We start from the raw sequence: 23036 nt of genomic DNA on the forward strand, positions 1-23036 counted from the left end.
GAAATTGAGATCACTCTGCTAGGTGAAATAAGCCAGACCCAAAAGGCAAGCATCACATATTTTGTGTTGGCGGTAGTTAACATCCAGAGAAAGTATAAAGATTGTGTGGATGTTATCACTTAGTTATAAATATAATTATTTACATAAATGACATATAAATAACAATATATTTCTCTCTCTCATGTTTTGAAACAGAAGTTGAAGAGGAGAATATTGTGGACTTTTGGGCTACTAATAATGTTTTGTCCTTAATTTGTGTGTTGGTGATGAGTGTAGTCAGAGAAACAAAAATGCACATCTGTATGTGCCTTTCTCGATAGGTGTACTGTGATTCAATAAAGCATTTAAAAACATTGTGGGTGAGGAAAGATCAAGGATTTGAAACATCTTGGATCCAATCCCTGTGTTAAGGAAATCGTGATGTGTATAGAAAAATATTTAGATTTTTTAAAGGAATAAAGGAATGAAGAAATGAAGGGAGAACGGAAGGAAGGAAAGGAGGGAGGAGGGAAGGAAGGAAAGAAAAAAGAAAGAAAAAGAGAAAGAGAGAGAAAGGAAGGAAGGGAGGGAGGGAGGGAGGGAGGGAGGGAGGGAGGGAGGAAAGAAGGATGGAGTAAAGAATAAAACGAATCATGTGGACTCCCTGAGCCTGTTGATACTGTCAACACTTTCCCAGCCATAGCAAAGGCACAAAGTTAATGTTACTACAGTGGAACAATAAACAGTCACCACTTATTAAAATACTTGTTTACTGCTTTGACTGTATTGTTTCAAATTGTAAGTCCACTATGAAGGCATTACTATTGTGACTGCTTTAATTTTGACATTTGGGTTAATCAACTTGACAAAGGTTATTTATTAATAAATAACCAATTTTATAAAGGTCATTTAATCAATAAAGTAGTTTGAAATTCTCTAAACCAGCCATGCTTAAAAGGTAAGCGAGGAATAAAGGCAAAAATTGGAATTAAATCTGAGAATAGTATTGCAAGCACATCTCCTGAGTCAAATAGCCTTTAGCTATTTCCAAATGAGTGAATGCTCATTTGGAATGAGCATCATGCTCTTGCCTCTTAGAATTTTAAATGTAAATATATAACAAATAGCAAAGCATGTAATAATCAAGGAACAGTTGCTGTTTCGCTGATTAAAATATGGTGCGTGGTAACAGCTGCAGGCTATTACTAATTACTTTGATCCAACAGGAGCTAGCAGACTGTCCAGTGTGTCATTGACCTTGTGTGCATCACAGTAAGCGTATGTTTCAGTCCACTGTTTTATCCTCTTTATTCCCTTGAAACACTGAAAATGCTCAAAAAGGGCATTTTATCCACAGTAGCAGTGACTTTTCATCAGAATGATTTCAGAAAGGTGTAGCACATTTTCAATAAACCCAACAGTCCTTCACTGTCTGTCAACTTTTTCCTCCTGAGTCCTGGTTCCAGCTTGGGATTTCAGCTTCCTGCTCATACAGACTGTGAGAGGAACGAGTAACGACTCAAGTAGTTGGGTTCTGGCCCTCCAACCGCCAGATTTACCCTCGACCAGCCTTATCTGTTGTAGTCATTTGGGGAAAAAAAACTCAAATATTCTTATTTTCTCTTTCTTTCTCTATCTCTGCCTCTAAAATAAATAAATAAATGGTTTAAGGTAACGTGGTGTTCTGTTTTCATTTTTACAAGTATTTCTTTTTTGCCAATTATTTGAAAGATAGCAGCAGGAAGTGAATGTTTGAGTAGCAAAGCAGAATTAAAAAATGAAAGTTACTACAGTTTTTGTTTTGTAAACATATACTAGAGCTATAGTAGATTCTAGAAATCCTGCAGAAAATGAAGACTTGACTGAATGATCTTTAAGAGATGACATATGTATGAGGGATAAGGTTCAGGATATGAGATGATTTGATCCTAATTTTTCAACTGAAATTCATTTCAGGAGAAAAGTTCCTGTATTCTGCATATTACTATTCTCGATGACACTGGCTTTTAATTCTACCAGTAACATCAAGAGTTTTAACTAAAACAAACTCTATTTAGGATGATGATTAAAAAAAAAAAAACTTTTCACTTGAAATTGTTACAGAGAGAAAGGAACAGAGAGATCTTGCATTCACTGGTTCACTCCCCTAAATGGCCCCAATAGCCAGAGCTGAGGTGGTATGAAGCTGGGAGCCAGTAGCTTCTTCCGGGTCTTCCACATGGGTGCAGGATCCCAAGACTTTGGGCCGTCCTTTGCTGCTTTCCCAGGGCATTATCAGGAAACTGGATCAGAAATGGAACAGCTGGGACATGAAACAGCACTCATGGGATTAGGTCACTGCAGGCAGAGGATTACCTGCCACTGTGCTGGCCCCATAATGCAAATTTTTATAATTTATCAACTGTATTGCCTTTTAAACAGATTACCAGTAGATTCAGGTGACATTCCCAGAGCTATGTTCCATGAGACAATCAGACACAAGAATTCTGAAAAACTTAAAGCTCAAATTTACTAATTCTAGAAGCATTTTTAGAGGTAAAATGGTTTATCACATGCCTGAGGCCAATTGGGAACAGGCATGTCTTATAAGGAAAATGATATGTAAATTTTTACTAAGTTATATTGAAATTATTGATCATTATTATCAATTATTTAAATGTTATGAATTGCCTTTCAAATTACATTTGTTTCAGGATTTCAAAGGAAATTGATTTTCTGTAACCTTATAACTTGGCATCTGTGTTATTACATGGTAAATTTTATATTATTAGTTACAATCACTAATGTTTATCATCTCATGTAAAATATTAAGACATCTTGTTAAAGCATGTTTCCATTTGTAAAATTCTATTGGACCATTTTTTGCATTTTTGTCTCAATATGTAGCAAAAAAATTTACTAAATTTACAATGGACCATTCTGTTAAGATAGCTCGTTCTGGAGGTTTTCATTAGTCCCTAGCAGTTAACTGGGTTCAATTACTGGCTCGACTTCCAATACACACTGCTGTGAATGCAGAACCTAACAGGCATTAGTAGTGGCACAAATCCTTGGGAGACTTGAATTGAGTTTCTGGTTCTTAGCTTCAGCCTCATCCTGTCCTGCCCACGCTGGGCATTTGGATGGTGACCCAGCAGATGAGCTCCTCAAGTACATGAACACTAGTATTATTAAAAACAGATAGCATACCCTGATATATACTTTTGAGGCTACACGGATCATACACATCAGGTTCCAGCCATATCTCCTCTGTTTATTTATCTTTCTGCATTCAAGCTATAATAGTAAAGGTTGTCCACAAAAGAGCCCAGTATTTACTGTCTGGTCACTCCTAGAAAAAAGTTTGCTGAATCTTGGTCTAGAACTTGATTTTAATGAAAGCCTTAGAATTCATTGAAGTTTCTTACCTAAATTTTCTTTTGTGGATATTTCGCATCTCTGGTAAAATGATCAGTTGTTTAATTAAATGTGCATCCCATTTTATCCTTATGAATATGTATTAGGACTCTTTCCTGCCTAGAAATACATTAGCCTTGCAAAAAAATGTCTTATTTCCAAAACCTTTCTATAAACAAAGATAGAGGTGTGATGAGATTTATACTTGGATCTTTTGATTTGAATGATGTGCTATGAGATAGGAGAATACTGTTTGCTTCCTCAACCCCCTTATTTAACATGGGTCCTGTGGGCTTTGAAGTCAACATCCCATTAAAATTGAGGGGAAAATAGAATTAAATTAAATATCTATCTATTAGTTTGTTTTGGAATTATCTTATTTATTCATTCATTCATTCGTTCATTTCATGATACAGTTCCATAGGATCCTGGATTTCCCTTCCCCTTTTCCCAAATAGGTGTAACCCCTACTGATATTCCCTATATCATTACAATAGTATCGTCCTTCACAATCAGTCCTAAGTCCATCATTGTGCTGTTTAAGTGTATCTTGACATTGTAGCCATGGACAATGGCAGAGTCCAGCAGTTTCATTTGAAGTCCATCTTTGATTTGGAATTAGACATGTACACTGCATCTGTATGTGATAGTCTCTACTACACAGTTCCTATACGTCCCCTTCAATGAAAAGCCATACAACAAAATCAACAACAGAGAAAAAAACAGAAAATTTACAACATGAAGTTAAATAACATGTTATTAAATGATCAATGAGTTACTAAAAAAATGAAAAAGAAAATCAAAGTCCTTTGTGAAATAAACAATGCTGTTGGATGACCTATGAGTCAGTATTGAAATTAATAAGAAAAACAAAAACTTTTTTTGGATGAATGAAAGTAAAAACAAAGGCCAGCAGATTCTGGCAAGACCAGCACCCAGTGATGTAGGACAACTGGAATATTACTGTGTTTAAAAAAGAAAAAAAAAAGTGGTAGCTCTTGGGACAAAGAAAAGTATTCCCAAAAGAGACTCCAGGCTTATTTAAATTAAATAGTATGAACATGGGCTTTCTTAATGATATAACACACATATTCTCTTTTCATATAATTGCTTTTTCAAAGATAATATGTATTTTCATCTACTGGAAAGAGAGAGAGAGAGAGAGAGAGAGAGAGAGAGAGAGATCTTCCATCCATTGGCCAACTCCCCAAGCCCACAAAAGCCAGAGCTTTTGTCAAAGCCAATTCTAAATTTCTCATATGAGTGACAGAAACCCAAGTGCTCGAACCATCACCTTTGTTCCAGAGTGTGTTAACAGGAGGCTGGATTAGGGCCCGGCAGCGTGGCCTAGCGGCTAAAGTCCTCACCTTGAATGCACCCGGGATCCCATATGGGCACCGGTTCTAATCCCAGCAGCTCCACTTCCCATCCAGCTCCCTGCTTGTGGCCTGGGAAAGCAGTCGAGGATGGCCCAATGCATTGGGACACTGCACCCGCGTGGGAGACCTGGAAGAGGTTCCTGGTTCCCGGCTTTGGATTGGCGCGCACTGGCCCGTTGCAGCTCACTTGGGGAGTGAATCATCGGACGAAAGATCTTCCTCTCTGTCTCTCCTCTCTCTGTATATCTGACTTTGTAGCAAAAATAAATATTTAAAAAAAAAAAACAAGAAACAGGAGGCTGGATTGAAAGAGGAGTGGCTAGGATTCAAATTAGCACTCTGATTATGGAAGAGTGGGTCTCAGGTGGTGACTTAACATGTAGTAACACGATGCATAGTTTGTAATTGCTTTTGGTTACTGATTAAATAATTGAATTACAAATGTACTGAAAATTAGTATCCAGTTTTACTCATTTTTAAAGGAATTATAAGTTTCAAAATATGTGAACTTTTTAAGCAAAATCCTATTTGCTTTGCAAGCTGCAAATCAATTAATATCAAATCTGTTGTGAATACATGAATGAATGCACATTTGGCTGGCAGATCCTAATTTTACAAACTTTAACGTGGGGGTTATTTAATAAATTAAGTAAACTGCAGTGTTACACTACTCTTTCTCTGATTAACAGTTTAAAGGACTAACTTTTGTAAGAGAAAGTTTAAATCAACATTGAAGTCTTAAGATTTGATATAATCATGTTATGAGATAAAAGTAATTCCCTTGCCTTTGGGTACATTGGGAGTAGAATAAGAAAAAAAGACATTGTTTTAGATTATCTGCTCCATTTTATTACTTGTGATCAGATTTCTCCTCCAAAACAATTTTTTTTTAGCAAATCAGTAATTCCCCATATCCCAAAGGAGAACATCAGTACATTCTTCAGTATTTGAACAGACTTGAAAGGCAGAGAAGAGGAGTGTCAGCTAACTGCTCTAGGAGTAAATAGATGTCCCACATCAGTATGTCATCGGGTAGCCAGAGATGGCCTCCACCACTGGGGATTCTCAGAGTCAGGATGCCAAATCACCCGCTGATGTTTATTCCATACTTAAGCTTGTACAACACAGATGGTAGGCATAAAATAGCTGAGCATCAATGGATCATGTCTGTAGAGAATGATGGATGCGGTCTATTTTGTTGAAAGTGGAGTTGTTTTCACATTCCACTTGAATTGGATTATGCTCATTCATGACATGGTGCATAATCTGTAGCAAGGAATCTCAGAAAAAAAACATTCTGTGGACACAGTGCAAATCAAACGGGGATGGGGGAGTTCATCAAGCAAAACTATCAACACTGTAAGGATTCTAGATTGAAAGTCGAACAGATTCCAAATATTTTTAAAAATATATTTCTACACTGTGCATAATAATGTGCATTTTATGTAAATATACATTTAAATATTAAAATTCCAAGACAATATGAATTAGTAATTTTAGTTAGAGCATTTTGAGTTTTTTTTCAATGTTTTGATATAGTTTATTTGAAAGGGAAAGAGGGAGAGAGATCCCATGCAATAGTTTATTCTTTAGTTGCATGATGTAGCCATGACTAAGCCAACTAAAGCCAGGAGCCAGAAACTCAATATACATTTCCCATGCAGGTGACAGATCATTAGTGCTAGGGCCTTTATGGGGTGTGAAGTGACAGGAAGCTGGGCTGGAGAATCAACTCCAGGCATCCCAACATGGGAGTCTCTTCACTGATGCGCCAGATGCCTACAGCCTTCCCCATACTGTGAATTTCTAGTACAGAACGTGTGTCCATATTTGTCAGGTATATTACATAATTCATTATAAAACTCCAACCTTTAAAATATCCCTCATCATATTAGTAGGTATGAGGTAGCACATGGAATGTTAGCATTGACTATTTAATAGTGAGATAAGATGATAATTATGATGCCTTCCCAGAAGACGTTCTGCATAGTGATTTCTGGGCTGTGTCAACAGAGATACGGAGAATAGGAAGTTATTTCAGACAGGGGAAATAGTATGAATGAACTAAACCTTAGCAATGTAGCACTTGCTAAGTCACCTTTCAGAATGTGACCTGAGCATCCTGGTGCTGGGCATCCCCAAGATCCCCCTCAGGTACACTGATTTGTGGGAGAGTCACATAGCACGGGAAAGCTCTTCTTTCTGAAGCTGCCACCTATCATAGGAATAGAAGCTAGATTCAAACCAGCTGGCTCCTAGGCCTGGAGGCAGGGTGATTGTTAAGGTTAGTCATGATGGGTTGGGCCTTCCTGTGTCTGACCTGATCACCCCTGGATCCTGAGCCACTCTGGCTGAATAAAATCAAACACTGGCAGTCAATCACATTGCCATCACTAATTACCTTGCATAAAGCAAAAAGCAGTATACTCCATCATCAGCTCAGCTGTTCCAGGCCTTACAGCATTTGTCCAGGAGCTGGTTGAGGTCCAGATGTTTTCAGCTTTACCCCAGAGGCAGAGTGAGGGAGGATCTTTGCTTTTGAGTGTGCGGGATTTTGCAACCTTCAAAACTGTTTACCAAAGATAGTTTGAGGGACTGTGAATCTTTAAAAAATAGCTGTAAATACGTCTGCAACTTTTATAAAGGACACTGCAAATTGTATTTGCTTCTTTGTTTTGGTGATGAGAAAAAAAAAATAAGAGATAAGACAAGAAAACCTGCTTTGTAGAACGCCCTCTGCACAAGGATCTGGGTGTTGTCTTTCAGGTGGCTGGCCTCAGCCTGGAAATGTGTTGGTATCCATGGTGCTGAGGGTGTAGCAGCTTAAGACATGGGTGGCAACATGGTAGCACTAAAATGTCAAGTTGCTTCTCCCCTAACCAAGTGTATGGAGGAAAAAGAATGTTGTTGTTCTAAACTGGAAATTTAAGAATTAGTACTGACCAATCTCTCTTCTTTCCTTTTTGTCCCCACCCTGCGCTTTGTTTACCGACTTGCAATGTGATCTTTGAAGATGTTCCAGTGGATTTGACCGCCATCGGCAGGATTGGGTGGACAGTGGATGCCCAGAAGAGGTACAGTTGCTTTATTACAAAAAGCTGTCTGGAACCAAGTTGCCACACATTGTTGCTCCAAAGCAATGAAAATGCTATCTAATTTAGCAAAAAAAATGGCCAACAAATACTGAACCCCTAATATATGCCAGACACTGGCTTTAATATGTTATCCAAATTTGTTTTCCTATGCATGTTGTGAGGTAGGCACCACTGTTACGCTCTGACTACCAAGAAAAGATGGTAGTGGATGCTTAGAGCATTAGGTATGTGACCACGGAAGCTGAGAACACGGGCTGGTTCTCTTAAACACGTACATCTTTCCTGAGGTAAATCAAGAAAGCCATTACAAGGACAGATTGCAAATCGATGTATTACAATAAGGGAGAAATGCTATAATGCAGCTCACATAGAGAAATATTACATTAACTCTAAGGCAGATGTGATAGACAGTGATGCAATGCAGTGATCCAAGCTGTTGTATAAGCAACTTGAAGTGTTTACAGTTCTACTGAATTGCATTTATGTAGTCATTTCAGGGTCATGTCAAAATATCCTATAGGGATCATAAAAGTATTAGTCATTACACATGTTTTCTCATTCAGTAAAGCTGGTCACACAGCAGTGCTATATTAAAAACTCCTGATCTGTGGCTAGCAGAGGCTTTTTAAGAATTATCTTGATGGTGGGAGGGGGACTAGCGTGAATATCTTGAGAAATACATCTTGAGGAACAGTCTTGAACTTTAGGTGTAGTGTTACTAATGCACTGTTAACGTGATGTTCCTTGGGGGAATTACAGTGCTGTATACTACTCAATCTATTTCAATTCACCTGTGGCAACCTACTTCAAAAAGACTGTGTATTGATAGAGGTATAGATGAGGTTTCTGGTCACAGTTTCCATCGTTTCACTGTAGTTACTTCAGGAAGAAATGTTGAAAATGGAGATTAAGATTTGTGTAAAGGTAGGTGGTGTAGTTGAGGTGGTTTTAATCCCCTTCTTGCTGTGCAGGTTCACCAAGAACCACATGAGATGGATGCATCCTCCTACAGCCTTCCTAAGTCTCTTTGCAGTATACTAACCATTAAATCCACAAAGGTGAACTGAAGTCATCCTTCTTCCAAAGAGCTCAGAATTTGGTGTATTTTGTACTATTCAGTATTTCCTTTTTGTCCTGCAATTAAATTATGAATAATAGCTAGCTGGGTTTTATTTTATTATATTTTGGATGAGTAATTCTACCCTTTTTACAGGTGAGTAAACAATATCACCCAGTCTCTTACTGCTGCCTCATTCTAGGGTTAACGTTTCTTGTAAATTAGCTTATTCGGTAACTCTGAGCCCTAATATGAATAGTTACCATGTATGTTTATGAAGCTGGCCAACGTGGTGCTGGTTGCCAGCTTAAGCCTAACTCTGGTGACACAGAACACCACATGTAATAGGTGAATTTGTTGCTTCCACATAGGCACTGAAGAACAATGGATATGTAGGGGTCATTGTGAGCTAGTTTCATGGGCAGGCAAGTCAACCCAGAACAGATGAAGTCTCATCTTCAAGGGCCCCTCTGATTCTGTGCAGCCAAAGCATTCTGGAAAGTGTCCTGCCCTTGATTTACCTCTTGGGGTGTCTGGAATTGCTGGACTATAGCTTTGAAGTACCTCTTAGGACGGACTGGGATAGAGCCAATATGATTCCAGCCAAGCCCTCCCCTACCACCTATCTGAAGATGTTGTATCCCAGCACATTCTGTAGTTACTGTTGAGAACTAAGAGTGGGAAAGTGGGGGCAACGTGGGTCTGTTCAAGACCATTCAGAGAGCTGTCTGGCAGCAATCTAAACCCTCATAACTGGAAAGTGTGAGCAATGGGTCCAGCAGAATGGTTAGATCGCTGTGTCTACCAAGGTCCATAGATTGCACTTGGAGAATAACATGGACAAAGAATGTAACTGCAACTGCATTATCCTAACAAACAGGATAAAGAAAAAGTAGTCTAAGGAGATGATATTACAGAGAAACCTGAAGGATATCACTGAGAAGAAATGACCCAGTGAAGGTGGTGATTGGTGAAGTAAACTGGATCCTAACTGTGACAAGTTGAAGGCAAGACAAGGTTATTTGAGTAACTATAATAAAAGATATGATATCCAAATAAATGGCTTTTTGGAAAATCACCCTGACTGGGTGAACAATGGATTATGAGGCAAGAGGTGATTGCATTGATTGCAGCCACAGCCTGGTCTGCAGATGTTGGATCTGGACTAGATCAGTGTCAGGGGTGACATGCCTTCCACAATTTGAGAACAAGAATCATCAGTAACTACAAAGATGGTTGGTTTATTGCATACTCATCATGTCCCATGTACTTTGAGGTAGAGCAGCAGTTCAACAGGGTCTTTCATTGTTGTTGGTTTTTTTTTTAAGTGAAACAGACAAGCAAAGCATCACAAAACCCTGCCTTTCAGGAACGTACATCCTTACAGTTACATTTTAATCATTCAACTTTTTTAAGAGTTATCTTATTGGGAAGGCAGATTTACAGACAGAAGGAAATAAAGAGAGAAAGATCTTCCATCTGCTGGTTCACTCCCTAAGTGGTTGGAATGGCCAGAGCTGAGTTGATCAAAGCCAGGAGTCAGGAATTTCCTTCGGATTTTCCATGTGAGTGCAGGGTTCCCAGGCTTTGGGCCGTCCTCGACTGCTTTCCTAGGCCACAAGCAGGGAGCTAGATGGGAAGTGGAGCAGCCAGGACATGAACTGGTGCCCTATGGGATGCTGGTACATGTAAGGAGAGTTTTTAGCCATATGCTACCACACTCAGCCCCATCACTCAATTTTTGTTTCTAAAATTAACAAGTGTAAATTTGGTTAACATTTATCTTTGAAAAGAACTCCAAAGTGCTTCCAATTTATTTATTTATAATTCACTGCTGTAACTTGTGAGTTCCTATTAATTTATGTGCCAGACCACCCTGGTACTCAGATTTTTCCTCTCTGCATATCCAATGAATGTGAAATAGTTTTTAATGTGAATGTAATGGCATCAAATATAATTGCATATGCCTGTTGGCATCTAAGTTTTTACTTGTGTTTTTCCTCTTTTATGAAATGTCTAGTCATGTCTTGCTATCATTTTTAAGAGAGTAATAAGAATAGTACTTATTATTTACTATTGTGTCCAAACAGGGGCTGAACCCCATCAGTGCTCAGGCTAGTTCTACGCAAACCCTGCCAGAAAGATGTCCTTTGCAGCACAAAGGGTTGGATTAAGACAACAACTTTTAAACTGGATAAGATTTGAGATTGTTTCTGGCAAAGATTATCCAGTTCATTTATATATAAGTTACCCATTAGAAATACAATAGGCACCCTTTCCTGGCATCTTCTGTATTATTTTGCCTGGGAGGAGGGGAAATTGTTTAGATGACGTGTGAGCTGCTTAGACCTTTGCCGTTCAATATTTTATTAAAGAAATCTAAGTATCCATTTAACCTGTAGCAGATTATTTCAAAGCAACAATGTAATAACCAGCAATTGACAAATATTTAGGATTTAACACTGTCATTTTGATATGAAAGGAGTATGTTTTAAACATTATCTGCATGCATATGTATTTTATCTGGTGTGAATTTTTCTCTCTTGATATCATGTCTTTTATAAGTATATTGGCATAAAATAAGCCATACTGAGAATTCTTAATAGCAGAAAATGATGGAATTCAAGTATCTGAAAAACGGTTTAGTACAGGCATTTTCCACATACTTTATGGATGTTGTAAGTTAAAAAATCCTCTACATCTGTATTTCTTTACAAAAATATTTTATTACTTATCCTTATTGAAGAGCTTCCTGTGTTTCCATGAAATGTTTGAAGAATTACAGTGTGGGCATGGGTATGTAGTCTGGCAGTTGAGATGCCCCTTTAAGATGCCCACATCTCATATTAGAGTGCCTGGGTTCAAGTCCAGATTCTACTCCCAGTTCTGGTGCAGTAGGTGATGGAAATTCCTTTAGAACTCTGCCATCCACAAGAGAAATCCAAATAGGAAACCCAGCTCCTTGGTCTCAGCTTGAGCCTTGCCCAACCCTGGCTGTTTGCAAGCATTTTGGAGAATGAACCAGCAGGTGATAGCTCTGATATCTCTGTCTTTACCTGTCACTCTGCATCTCTCATGAAGCAAAACAAATATTTTCAAACTAAAGCATAATAAAAACATATTGAACTTACTCCGTTTATTATCATTTTTGTTTCTTTTTCTAGTCCAAAGAGAAGATGTGTGAGAATATGGGGCCAGTGGAAGGTTCTTCTCAAGCTACCACAACCGTCAGAGCAACCACCACACATTTCAGGGTCTTGACTACCACCAGAAGAACAGCCACATCCCAGCTGCCCACCAGCCTACCCACAGAAGGTGCCCCAAACATAGCTGGCTTTTCTCCCAAAGGAGGGGAACATCCTGGACTGAGAGACCCTGGGGTAGCTTTCTAGACAGACAAGTTACTCCTTGACAAATTGGATTTCTAAATGATGTCCAAAGGGAAATAGACTGACACACATAGCACACTTCTTTAATTTACTCTGCCTTTCAACAAGATTCGGCTTTTAGCAGTAATTCTAGCCTATTGTTTTTCCTAGAGAAGGCATAGATTTTGTTTCATAAGATAAACTTAATCATCAATGAACTCAACTTTGCAGTCACCAGATATGATGGCAAAATGCATATAAAATTGTCTGTTGGATTGATTGGATATTCTAAATGGTAGATAATTCTGTTTATATCCAATTCAAGAATCTCCCTGAATAAAATGTATTGGTCTATAATTCAACAAGGGTACTGTATAGGTTACTAGAATTGTTCCTGAAAAATACTTACTGTTATTAGGGAAGAGAAAAATATCAGAGCATGTTAATGCATGGGCACAGCTCATGGGGAAAGATGGTCTGTTAGCTAAGATGGTCTGCTGATAACTTTCTGTTGCAGCTGATACCACAAGGAAGTAAAAAAATAAATAAATAAACCAGTTCACCAAAAATAAAATTTGACAGAAAAAAAATACTGTTGTTCATGGTTGTAAATCTTACTGTTGTTTGAATGTAAAATTAAACTTTAGACTTTGTTTTTAACTGAAATTTAATTGACTATTAAAAGGTGACTGGAATAAAGTGAAGAGGAGGGCAGCTAAATGGATCTGATTACTTTCTGTAATAAGCAACAGTCCATTTTACTTTGGACTGGTATTTTAAAGCCTGTGAAAATATTTTTATACTTTAAACTCCACTTTTTAGAATGAAATATAGCTGCTAGAACTAAAAAAAATGCACATCCTACTATTTGTTAATTCTGGAATCTTTTAATGTGTGATTTCAGTCATATTTGTTACCAATGAATAAACATATGACTTGAAATTAACTTTGTAAATAGTGATACATCGAGAATTCCCTCTGTTAATTTGGCCTTTTTATATCTTGGCCTTAAAAATAAAAAAGTAAGGTCATAATTATAGAGTAAAATTAAAGTAAATTATGATAGAATATTAGAAATAGATATCTTACAGTTTGTCTTCCTCATAGAATTTAAAACTCATATGGAAATTCAGTGAAATTATAATCTTAAAGTATTGTAAGAAATTTTAATGCTAGATCATGTCTTAGAATGACCTTAATAAATTATACTAATCTGGCCATTTAACAGGGAAAGTAGTTGGGGGAAAATGACTGGTCATAAGATTCATGCAACTTTAAAATCTTCTGTTATAATAATTTTGAATTTCTCTTCCAGATGATACCAAGATAGCACTACATCTAAAAGATAATGGAGGTAGGAATTGACACTTTTATTAACATACTCAGATACTAACCCGCTTCATTTATTCTAATATGAGAAAAAATTTGAAGGGCTTCTAAATAGGCAACAAGTGTATATTTCATTTTTTGTTGGTGTTTAACATGGGAATACTGTGGTGTGTTGGCTTGCAAAGTAAAATGAAATCCTAAATGTTGTGTTTGTAAAATTACATGGTATTAATGACTGATTCTGAAGCCATTTATCCATATGTCTTGGACTTTGCTGTTTTTAATGTGTGTACATGGTTATTATCTACATAGCTATAGGTGTTAGGTTCAGTCACTTTGACACTAAAGTGACTTGTGAATTCACCCTCTTTATACATAAAATTAGCAAATGAGAGCAATATGTGTGGAAGTATACTATGCTGGGGTGTTGGGTTTTTTTCTGCAGTTTTTTTTATGTGTTCTGTGAACCAAAAGAAAAATGTTAAATCTTCAAAAGCCAGGCATATGGCAGAGTGATTGCGATGCTACTGGACATATTGCCTTCCATATTGAAGTAACTGGGTTCAAGTCCAGCTTTCTGCCAGTGCACACCCTGCCGGACAGCAGATTATGGTTCAGGTACTTGGGTCCCTGTCACCCATATAGGAGACCTCCACATATAGGCTTCCAGCTATGGCTTGGTCCAACTCTGGCTTTGGCAGGAATTTAGGGAATGAACCCACAGATGGAAGACTTTTTTTCTTGTCTCTGTCATTCAAGTAAGCAGAATTGATACTTAAAATTCACGTTTTATTAGAAAAAACTTTACAATTTTCCTAAACAAATTAGAAATATCAGTCTAGTAAGTACTAGAAAATTTTGAAAAAGAGATTTCACTCAAAACAATACTGTGAAAATACTGACTCTACTGTTTTTTTTTTTTAAAGTGGTTATTTTCTTACTGTGCTTCATTGGCCCATCTGTGTTTCCATGAAGTGTGCTGGGTCTCTGTTAATGAGATAAAAATCTTGGGCCCTGTGCAGTGGCCTAATGGCTAAAGTCCTCACCTTGCATGAACCAGCATCCCATATCGGTGCCAGTTCATGTCCTAGGTACTCCACTTCCCATCTAGCTCCCTGCTTGTAACCTAGGAAACCAGTAGAGGATGGCCCAAAGCCTTGGACCCTATGGGGCAAGCTCCAGGATCCTAGCTGTGGATCAGTTCAATTCTGGTCATTGTAACCACTTAGGGAGTGAACTAGAAGATGAAAGATCTTTCTCTCTGTCTCTCCTTCTCTCTGTAAATTTGACTTTCCAATTAAAAAGAGAGAGAGAGAGAGAGAGAGAGAAATAAAAGTGTTTAGTATCTGTTTATTCAACTCAAGAGGGTCTTCTCCCAGCAGCATCTGTTGTATAAATGTGTATTTCTATAAATGTAGATACACAGGAATGTGACATTCCTAATCTAGTGACAATCCAGTGTATACATTGTTAAGAATGTTTTCCCTGAATTACTTAACATAGGTCATGGAGTTAATACTTTTCATGCTGTAGACAACTCCCCCTCACACGCACACATACACATATACTCAAGAGTTTTCCACATGCTATGAGAAATGGGTATCATAAGGAAATCGATGCATAGATTCAGTTTCTATTTCTCAGCAAAATAAGTTTGTCTTTTTTTTTCACTAACTGAAAGACCCTCAGTTATCTTTAGATTCCCCATCATTCTCTGAAAGAAAAGTTACTGATGCTCTTATTCATCAAATATTAGTATTACCTCAGCTGTTTGTTGTCTTACAGCTGTACTGTGATATTCTGTTTCACTCATCTTACATTTAGTATTGTTTCATGGCAGAATATGGTTAGCTTTCTAGATGGGCATTGGAAAAAGCACACTGGCCTGAAATAAATGAAAAGCTTAGTGCTTGAAGAGGCCTGATCAATCTTGAAATTCAGGAGTTGCCTGGGCAGAAGTTTAGTATTAGGTAAACAAATGCCTCAGTATTGAGGTTACCTCATTTTCAGGAAGAATCTGGGATATGAGGGAAATAGAATGAAGGTGGGCTCTCTGAAAGGCTCCTGGTTTGTGTTTGTTTGTTTGTTTGTTTGTTTGTTGTTTTATTTGGACCAGCATTGTGGTGTGGTATAATAGGTAAAGCTGCTGCCTGCAACATCAATATCCTACAGTGTTGCCAATTTCTGTTCATTTTGCTCCACTTCTGACCCAGCTCTCTGCTGAAGGCCGAGACAAAACAGCAGAAGACAATCCAGATCTTTTAACCCCTGTCACATATATGAGAGGCCCTAAAGGAGTTCCTGGCTTCAGCTAGGCCCAACCCTTGCAGCCATCTAGAGAGTGAGCCAGTGAATAGTAGATCTTTTTCACTGTCCCCCTGTCCCCAGCTTTGAAACTTACGCTGCTCCATCTTCAGAATTGGGCTAAACCAAAGCCAGGAGCTAGGAGCTACATCTCTAGCCACATATGATTGGCATTAGCAGGGAACTTGACCAGAAGTGGAACAGCCAGGAAACAAACCAGCATCTGTATGTGATGGCCTTGTCACAGGCAGTGGCTTTACCCACTAAGCCAAATTGCCGGCACCTCCATTTTCACATTCAATATCTAATAAGATCATAGTACTATGCATGTTCTTTTTTTCTCTGTGACTTTATTGTAGTTTTCTTTTCTATGTATACAGTATTTTGTAGTACTAGTAAGAAAAAAAAATACAAAGAATGCTTCGGATCATACAGATGTGAAATATGCTTGAAGAGAATGAAAGCTTCTTTTCTGAAGAATGGCAGAAACCTCAAGTGTCCATGCATTTGTTCGTTTGTCCTAAATGCTATCACAGCCTACGGGCTTTTACTGGAAACAAGGCCTAGATAAATTTTAGCTTTCAGAGAACATGCATACAGCATCTTGGAGATGGTTATAAAGATTTCATATCTGGCATTTCTCCATCATTTGGTCCTAAAAACTTTTAACGTGAACTTAATGGCTTGTGGAATAGACTTTGATGGAGTGTTCAAGAATGATAGCGAGTTATCCTAAAGAAAATCCTTAGTTTTGTTTAAAGTCTCAAAGTTCAAGCTTTGATTCCATAAAGCAGTGCAATCAAACCACTGTACGCTGCAGAGAGATCAAATTAAAGTAAATCTCAAGAGGTAAGTAGAAAAATTTTGTTATACTAAAAACTGTTGGATTTTCAGATGACATTTAGATAATTGGCATGCATTAGGTATTCAACAGTATTTTAAAATATCACAAAAGACTTAAACTCTTTTCATGCCCAGGTAATTTATAAGGTACTTTTTTTTGTTAAGAAACATTACATTGAGGTTAGAACACGCCAACCTGACAAACATTAAGATGAATGTTCCTTCAAAAGACCACTTGAAGAAGTCAGACGTTATTTTTTAAAAACCTATGTTTAGACAGCATTGTATTGTGTTCCAGAATGTGGAGATGCCAGAAGCATTGCCAGTAGAAATATAACTTCACTAGTTAATTAAGCATATTACAAATATATTTCAGAGTTTTCATTCTCCTGCATCCTAATATTTTTTGCAATATTAAAGTAATAATGAGTAAATACACCTAACTTACATGTTTCCTAATATTTCCTGAGAGTAATTTTTACACGAAGAAAATATGCAAGCCAACACATTATTTTTATTTTTTTAATTATATATATATATGTATTTTTATTATTTTTTACAATCTTGACACAATTAGGGTAAAAAGGTTCAGACACTATAGGAAGATGGGCAAGACAATTACTTCCATATTGTTTCCTTAATATATCTGATGTAAAAGGGGATTTTAAGGGAGAAGCCCCACCCAGTCTCCCACACACCCCAGGTCCCAGATGTGGAGCATGCTCCGAGGATCTTGCTCAAGTGGTTTTGATAGTTCAACAGTTCTGAATTGCTGCCACTCTCACCACTCCAAGCACGATGTGGTTGTTGGAGAATCCACTGATTGACGTAGTCCATCTTGGAGTCTCTGTTTGCTCAGTATTTTCATTGCCAACATGTAGCTGAGGTGGTTGATTGACTTGTTCTGTCCTCTGCCTCTTGATGGTTAGCGTTCTGAGTCCGAAAGCTCGATTGGGGGGATCCCCAAAGAAACTTTGTCTGAGGTGTTCCCAGACCAGATTCTTGTATGTACTAGCAAGCACAGGGGCCCGGCACAGTCCATCACCCCGATCAGCTGGTGGATGCAGTTGCTGGGTCGATTCTGTTTCCCTCCCGGTCTTCCACTGGTACCAGTGGGTGTTTGCAGTCCAGCCTGGTTCTGCCTAGCACATACTCAGTCCTCTCATAAACCAGTGGGAGCTGCAGCCTAGTTGGAGTGACCCACAATAACCCCCACCAGGCCTGCCCCCTACCCTGGTTTGCCAGTATGTGTGGCAGACTAGTCCAGTCTGTCCCACATCCCCTTCAGAACCACCTGGAGAGTGCATAATCTGGGAGTGGGAGTGGCCTGGGAGGGAAATAGTGGGCTCCTCCCTCTTAGGTTACCACCCCCCACAGGAGGGCATGAAAACTAGGACAGGGCTGGGTGGCTAGACAGAGACACCCAACAACATCCGTGAAGGCTGGATAGTTAAGCTGGTTAGATGGAACAAGGTTTTAATACCCATTGACATGTATGAGAGCTAACACATTTTTGTGAATGGTGCAACAATAGTTCCAGAGGAATTCACATTTTCTTTCTTGGTTTAATTGGAAGTTGTTAAAAGCATTTTAATTTAAAATTCTGCAGTTCTCTAGAAAAGTGGAAGGCATACTTCAAAGTAGTCAATAGCTAGAAACCAGAGACTTTGCCTTTCCACACATTATCTCCTTACTATGCTAGATTGCCTTGACTCTGGGACATTTCCATGGGCTGAGGGAGTTGAATTTCATAGTGGAATGCACTGCTGAAGTGATTATACATTCACTTTGCAGAAGATTTTCCTTCATCTTGACATGAAAGCATAAAATACTTCTGAGCAGCTGGACACTGAAGTCACTCAACAGGGTTCCTCTTGCCAAGGACCCATCTGAGTTCCAATCTACCCAGTCACTCTTGATGAATCTTCAGTCGTGCATTGCATTTTCTGAAACATTTGAATTAGGTCTAAGTAGAGCCCTCTTGAAATGTCAGACATGTTGCTGCATTGAACAAGTGTTGTTAGCCTTCAGGGTCAAGTGCAAATTCTAAACTCTCTAATTTGGAGATAAGACCATAAAGAAGTTTAAACACAAGGAGGGACAGCTAATGAATGCAAGCCTCCTTAATAAGGATTGGCCCTTGAAATGGCTGAATGCAGAAGCTCAGGAGATCCAATACATAGACAGCATTTGATCTCCAGCTGACATATTGTCGGTTGTATGCATATAACATGAACTTCAGACTCACATATAATTCTAATCAAATAGCATACTGTTTCCTTGTTTACATGAGAAACAGAAGGGGTGGGGTCGGGAGAGGAATACTGAATGCTTACAATATTCTAAGTATTCTACTAAATGTGCCACATATTTTAACCTATTTAATTTATCCAACACTCTTACTGTGGTGCTATTAATATTTCCATTTTCTATTGAGGAATGAGGAGTACAAAAATGTTTAGTGCCTATATGGTGTGCGACAGAGCTGAGGTTGATTCTATTTAGCCTTTAGTGCCTAACAAGTTCACAGTAATAATCCTGTCTCACAATCTAGTTCCTTTTCAAGCTAACTGCACATGGGAAGTGCCACAGTGTGCTATTTTACTCATGCCTACTTCATTCCTCATTTTCTATAACACCTGCTGGTAATTGTAAATATTTGAAAACTGACTTTCTTTTTCCAAGGTAATTATACTTTTTCTTCTATTCTTTTATCCTTTATGTGAGAAATCACAATGTGGTAATTCTCCTGTGTAATTAAATAGTCAGGATCCTCCAAACTGTAGGACTAACCTGGAGTTTATGTGCAAATCCTTATTAAAACTTCTTTCTTGGTTCTCCAGAAATTTAGATTTCATTCTAGGGCCACCTAGAAGGTATTCTTTAAATTTATTATCTTGTGGATAATTTTTAAGTACATTTGAAATCTTTTCAAATCTTGGCAGTTTTCAAATCTTAGCAGTACTGGATTAGAAGAGTTACATTTTTTTAAGGAACGAGCCAGCTTCATATTTTGGCAAGTACAACTATGAAAAGCCTTCTTTGACATTTGGTTAGGTCGATTTCAAATGGCACTAATTTGAAATGTGGATGGCTTCAAGCTGCAAACTCAGTTTGCAGGGTTGACAAGAGGATTGCAAGTTGAATCGATGGTAAGGGTTCCTAATTCAACATTAAAATTTTCAACCAGATCCAACTCAATCTATCAAATTTAATTGTGCCTTTCTGTGACACTGCAGATGTTAAAACTTTTTCAAGCCCTGAAATCTTCCTTTGATTTTATTTTATAAAACCAGACTCATTTGACAGATTTATCAAATCACCTAAATTACATTCCCTGTGGTTTCCTTTGGAAGTTCTTCCCTCTGAAAGTTATTTCTTTTCAAGAAATATGTGAACATAACTTTTTAACTGCTAATAATATTTAAAGTGTTAGTACTTCAAGCAAGAATGCCATAGAATAAAGGTGGCTTTGTGTTTGTTATTTCTCTTCATTGTAGAAATTTAGTAAATTGACACTCCTCAAGGATGCATTTTTGATTAAGAGGTTAATGTCTGTCAAGGCGCTGCTAGAATGGCTACATTAAGCAATTTGCATGACATGAATAAGTTATTTCAGGAGTGCGTGTCTGTAGACTGATTTGTTTCAAAGAGCTAATGTAAATATACTTTGAAATCCCTATGGGGTGGCTGCTCTAAATTCTAATTCTGTTGTATTTAGTTTTCTGTTTACGACCAACCCACAAGACTTTCTGTCCAAAGAAGAGATGCTAGAGCACAGTTTTCTCTTTCGCTGTACTATTTCTAAGCTTATATTTTTGCTACCTAGTCTATACTGACAGATCAAATGTTTAGTGTTTCATTTATCATTCAGTTGAATTATTTTTTTCTACTTTCATGCATAAATCATCAAGGTAACACATCTTTCACTACTTTTTCTGACCTTCCTTCTGTTCTTTTTTTTCCTACACCTCTTCCATGTAGATCACAAGCTTATAAAGCAAAGGGAAACCATTACTTTTCTTTTGACAGGTATTGAATTTCTATCACTTTCTGTATCCAAAACTGTGAGATGCCTTAGTGTTTAGTTTTATCTTTTGGTTTATTTCCCTACTTTTTATGTTAGCACTAATTCTGTGTATGTATATAAATAGTGGAAAATTATTATACTTACAGTGTTATTTTAAGATTTCCTAGTTTTAAAGATTTTTCTCCTAATTTTTTCTGGAGTAAGGGTTCTCAATTTGGTCTGTACATAGCCCTTATTAACTATTCTATATAAATGTATCATTGTGGTTTGTAAAACTCCCCAATTCAGACTTATATGCCAATTAATTCTTAATTTACAAGGCCGGAACCCAGGCGTCAATCATTTGTAAAGCTCCTCCTACACTCCAGGTATTTCTAATGTAGTGTTAAGAATGATGGGCCCAATCAATCTTTTATAAAGATTAAGGATCATCAAATTATTGGATGTAGGCGTTTTATTAAAATGTTGTGTCTTGATGTAGTCATTCCACAATGAAGCCCAAACTTTTGCACTGCATTGCTTGCAGGCACTCATGTAACAGTTACCATCTGTCCTCAAACTCCATTAGGGGTGTCAAGAGTTCAGTGGATTCTTGGTTTCTTTCTGCTGGACTCCCCAAAAAAATGATGATATGTCCTACTACAAATCTTAAACTCTTGGCCTCCCTGAAACAAAATTTTGGCAGGTGGAACAGGAAATCCCTTCCATCTGCACATAGAGAATGCATGTTGTTCCATATATGCAGGAGAATCAAGAGTCATAACTGTTCTGTCTCGTAACTCATTTGAAAATGGTATATGAAAATTAACCCATTTAAACTGTTGATTATGGCAAAGAGTTACATTTGATCCAAGTATGGGTAGAATTAATGTAGAAATTGCCTCACAGAAGAAGGATCATCAAACTGTTTTGAGAAAAATCTTCACAATTTCAACATCTGATTTGGTTGAAGTATAAATAGTAGTTATATGTGGCAGACCTGAGAGGTAGTTAGAGCATTCACCATTCATGACCAGTGCACGGCAAGGAAGTTTGAACTTCATGAAGACATTGGAAGCCTTTGATCTCATTTATATGTGGAAGGGAACACATGATAACAAAGTCAGACTGAGCCCAGGAAAACCTCTTAGAAGATTGTCCTAGCAAACCATGAAAGAAATAGTTGGAGCTAAACTAAAGTGTTGTCTGGCTGACATTGGGGATAATGGAAGAAAATGAATAGGGAAAATATGTTGTCAAAAGAATAAACTGTGCCTAGTTGAATGTGTGATATGTGAGATAGGAAAATGAGTATAAACTCTTCCAGCACCTGGGTTTGAATTATCTGAGTAGATGATAGTGCCATTTAATAGGAAAAACAGCAAAAGGAAAGGGCTTTGAGGAAAGGCAATGACTTTACTTTAAGCATGTTGACTTTGAAGTGACTGTAGTACATCAATAGGCATTTTGTTAATGTAACTCAAATTCACAGGAGACATAGAAACCTGAGATATAAATTTAGACATATACTATTAGGAGGTAAATGAACTCACAGAAGGCATAACATAAAAAAATGTAAGGCTGAAAACTAAAGAGGGAATATAACATTTGTGGTTTTGTGGAGAACACTTAAAAGAGGGTCAAAGAGACAAAAAGAAAATCAGAAGACTTTGGGTATCTCAAAAATCAAAGGAGAAGAAAACTCAAAGGAGATAGTAGCATACAGTATCAATGCCACAAGCAAGTGAAGCTTAAAAATAACAAAGAGGAAACTTAACTTCAGATCAAGTGATAGGATGGAAATAGTTGATTCTGATCTATAAGCAATCCTCTGCCAGAATCTGAGAATTCTCTGGGGATGGTCAAGAAATTCAAGTCAACCACCAAGACTGCTCCTCCAAGAAACATCCTGAATGAGGTTGTGGAGATTTTGTATATTGTGGATGCTTTATACAGGTGTTGAAGACAAAGTAAGCGTAAAGAAAGAAAAAAGAGTTAAAAGATAACTGAGGAAGTGATCTATCTATAGGCCTATGTGGTGGTAGTCAGCATTTATGAACAGAAGGAGAAATTAAGGGAGTTTCTTTTGACATTGATGTTTTCTCAGTGCACTATAGTCATTGGTGGCTTCATGCACATGGTTTCAGTCACCTAGGGTCAACTGTATTCTGAAAACATTAAAAGGAAAATTCCAGAATTAAGCCATGCATATGTTTTAAATTGTGTTACATACTGAGTAGCATGATGGAATCTTTTTTATATATTTTTGTTTTGAAT

The 23036-nt window shown here is 37.6% G+C and overlaps 1 protein-coding gene across 1 annotated transcript in view; it reads left to right on the plus strand.

Moving 5' to 3' along the window:
• PLXDC2 (plexin domain containing 2) overlaps nt 1–23036 on the plus strand; it is a 415329-nt gene that overhangs the window by 356269 nt on the left and 36024 nt on the right. The window contains exons 10-12 of the mRNA XM_004578559.3: nt 7768–7828; nt 12071–12221; nt 13590–13628. Of these exons, the coding sequence (XP_004578616.2) occupies nt 7768–7828; nt 12071–12221; nt 13590–13628 (251 nt within the window). The remainder of the gene's footprint in view (nt 1–7767; nt 7829–12070; nt 12222–13589; nt 13629–23036) is intronic.

This window comes from Ochotona princeps, chromosome 10, assembly GCF_030435755.1.
Source record: "Ochotona princeps isolate mOchPri1 chromosome 10, mOchPri1.hap1, whole genome shotgun sequence".
Classification (NCBI taxonomy): domain Eukaryota; kingdom Metazoa; phylum Chordata; class Mammalia; order Lagomorpha; family Ochotonidae; genus Ochotona; species Ochotona princeps.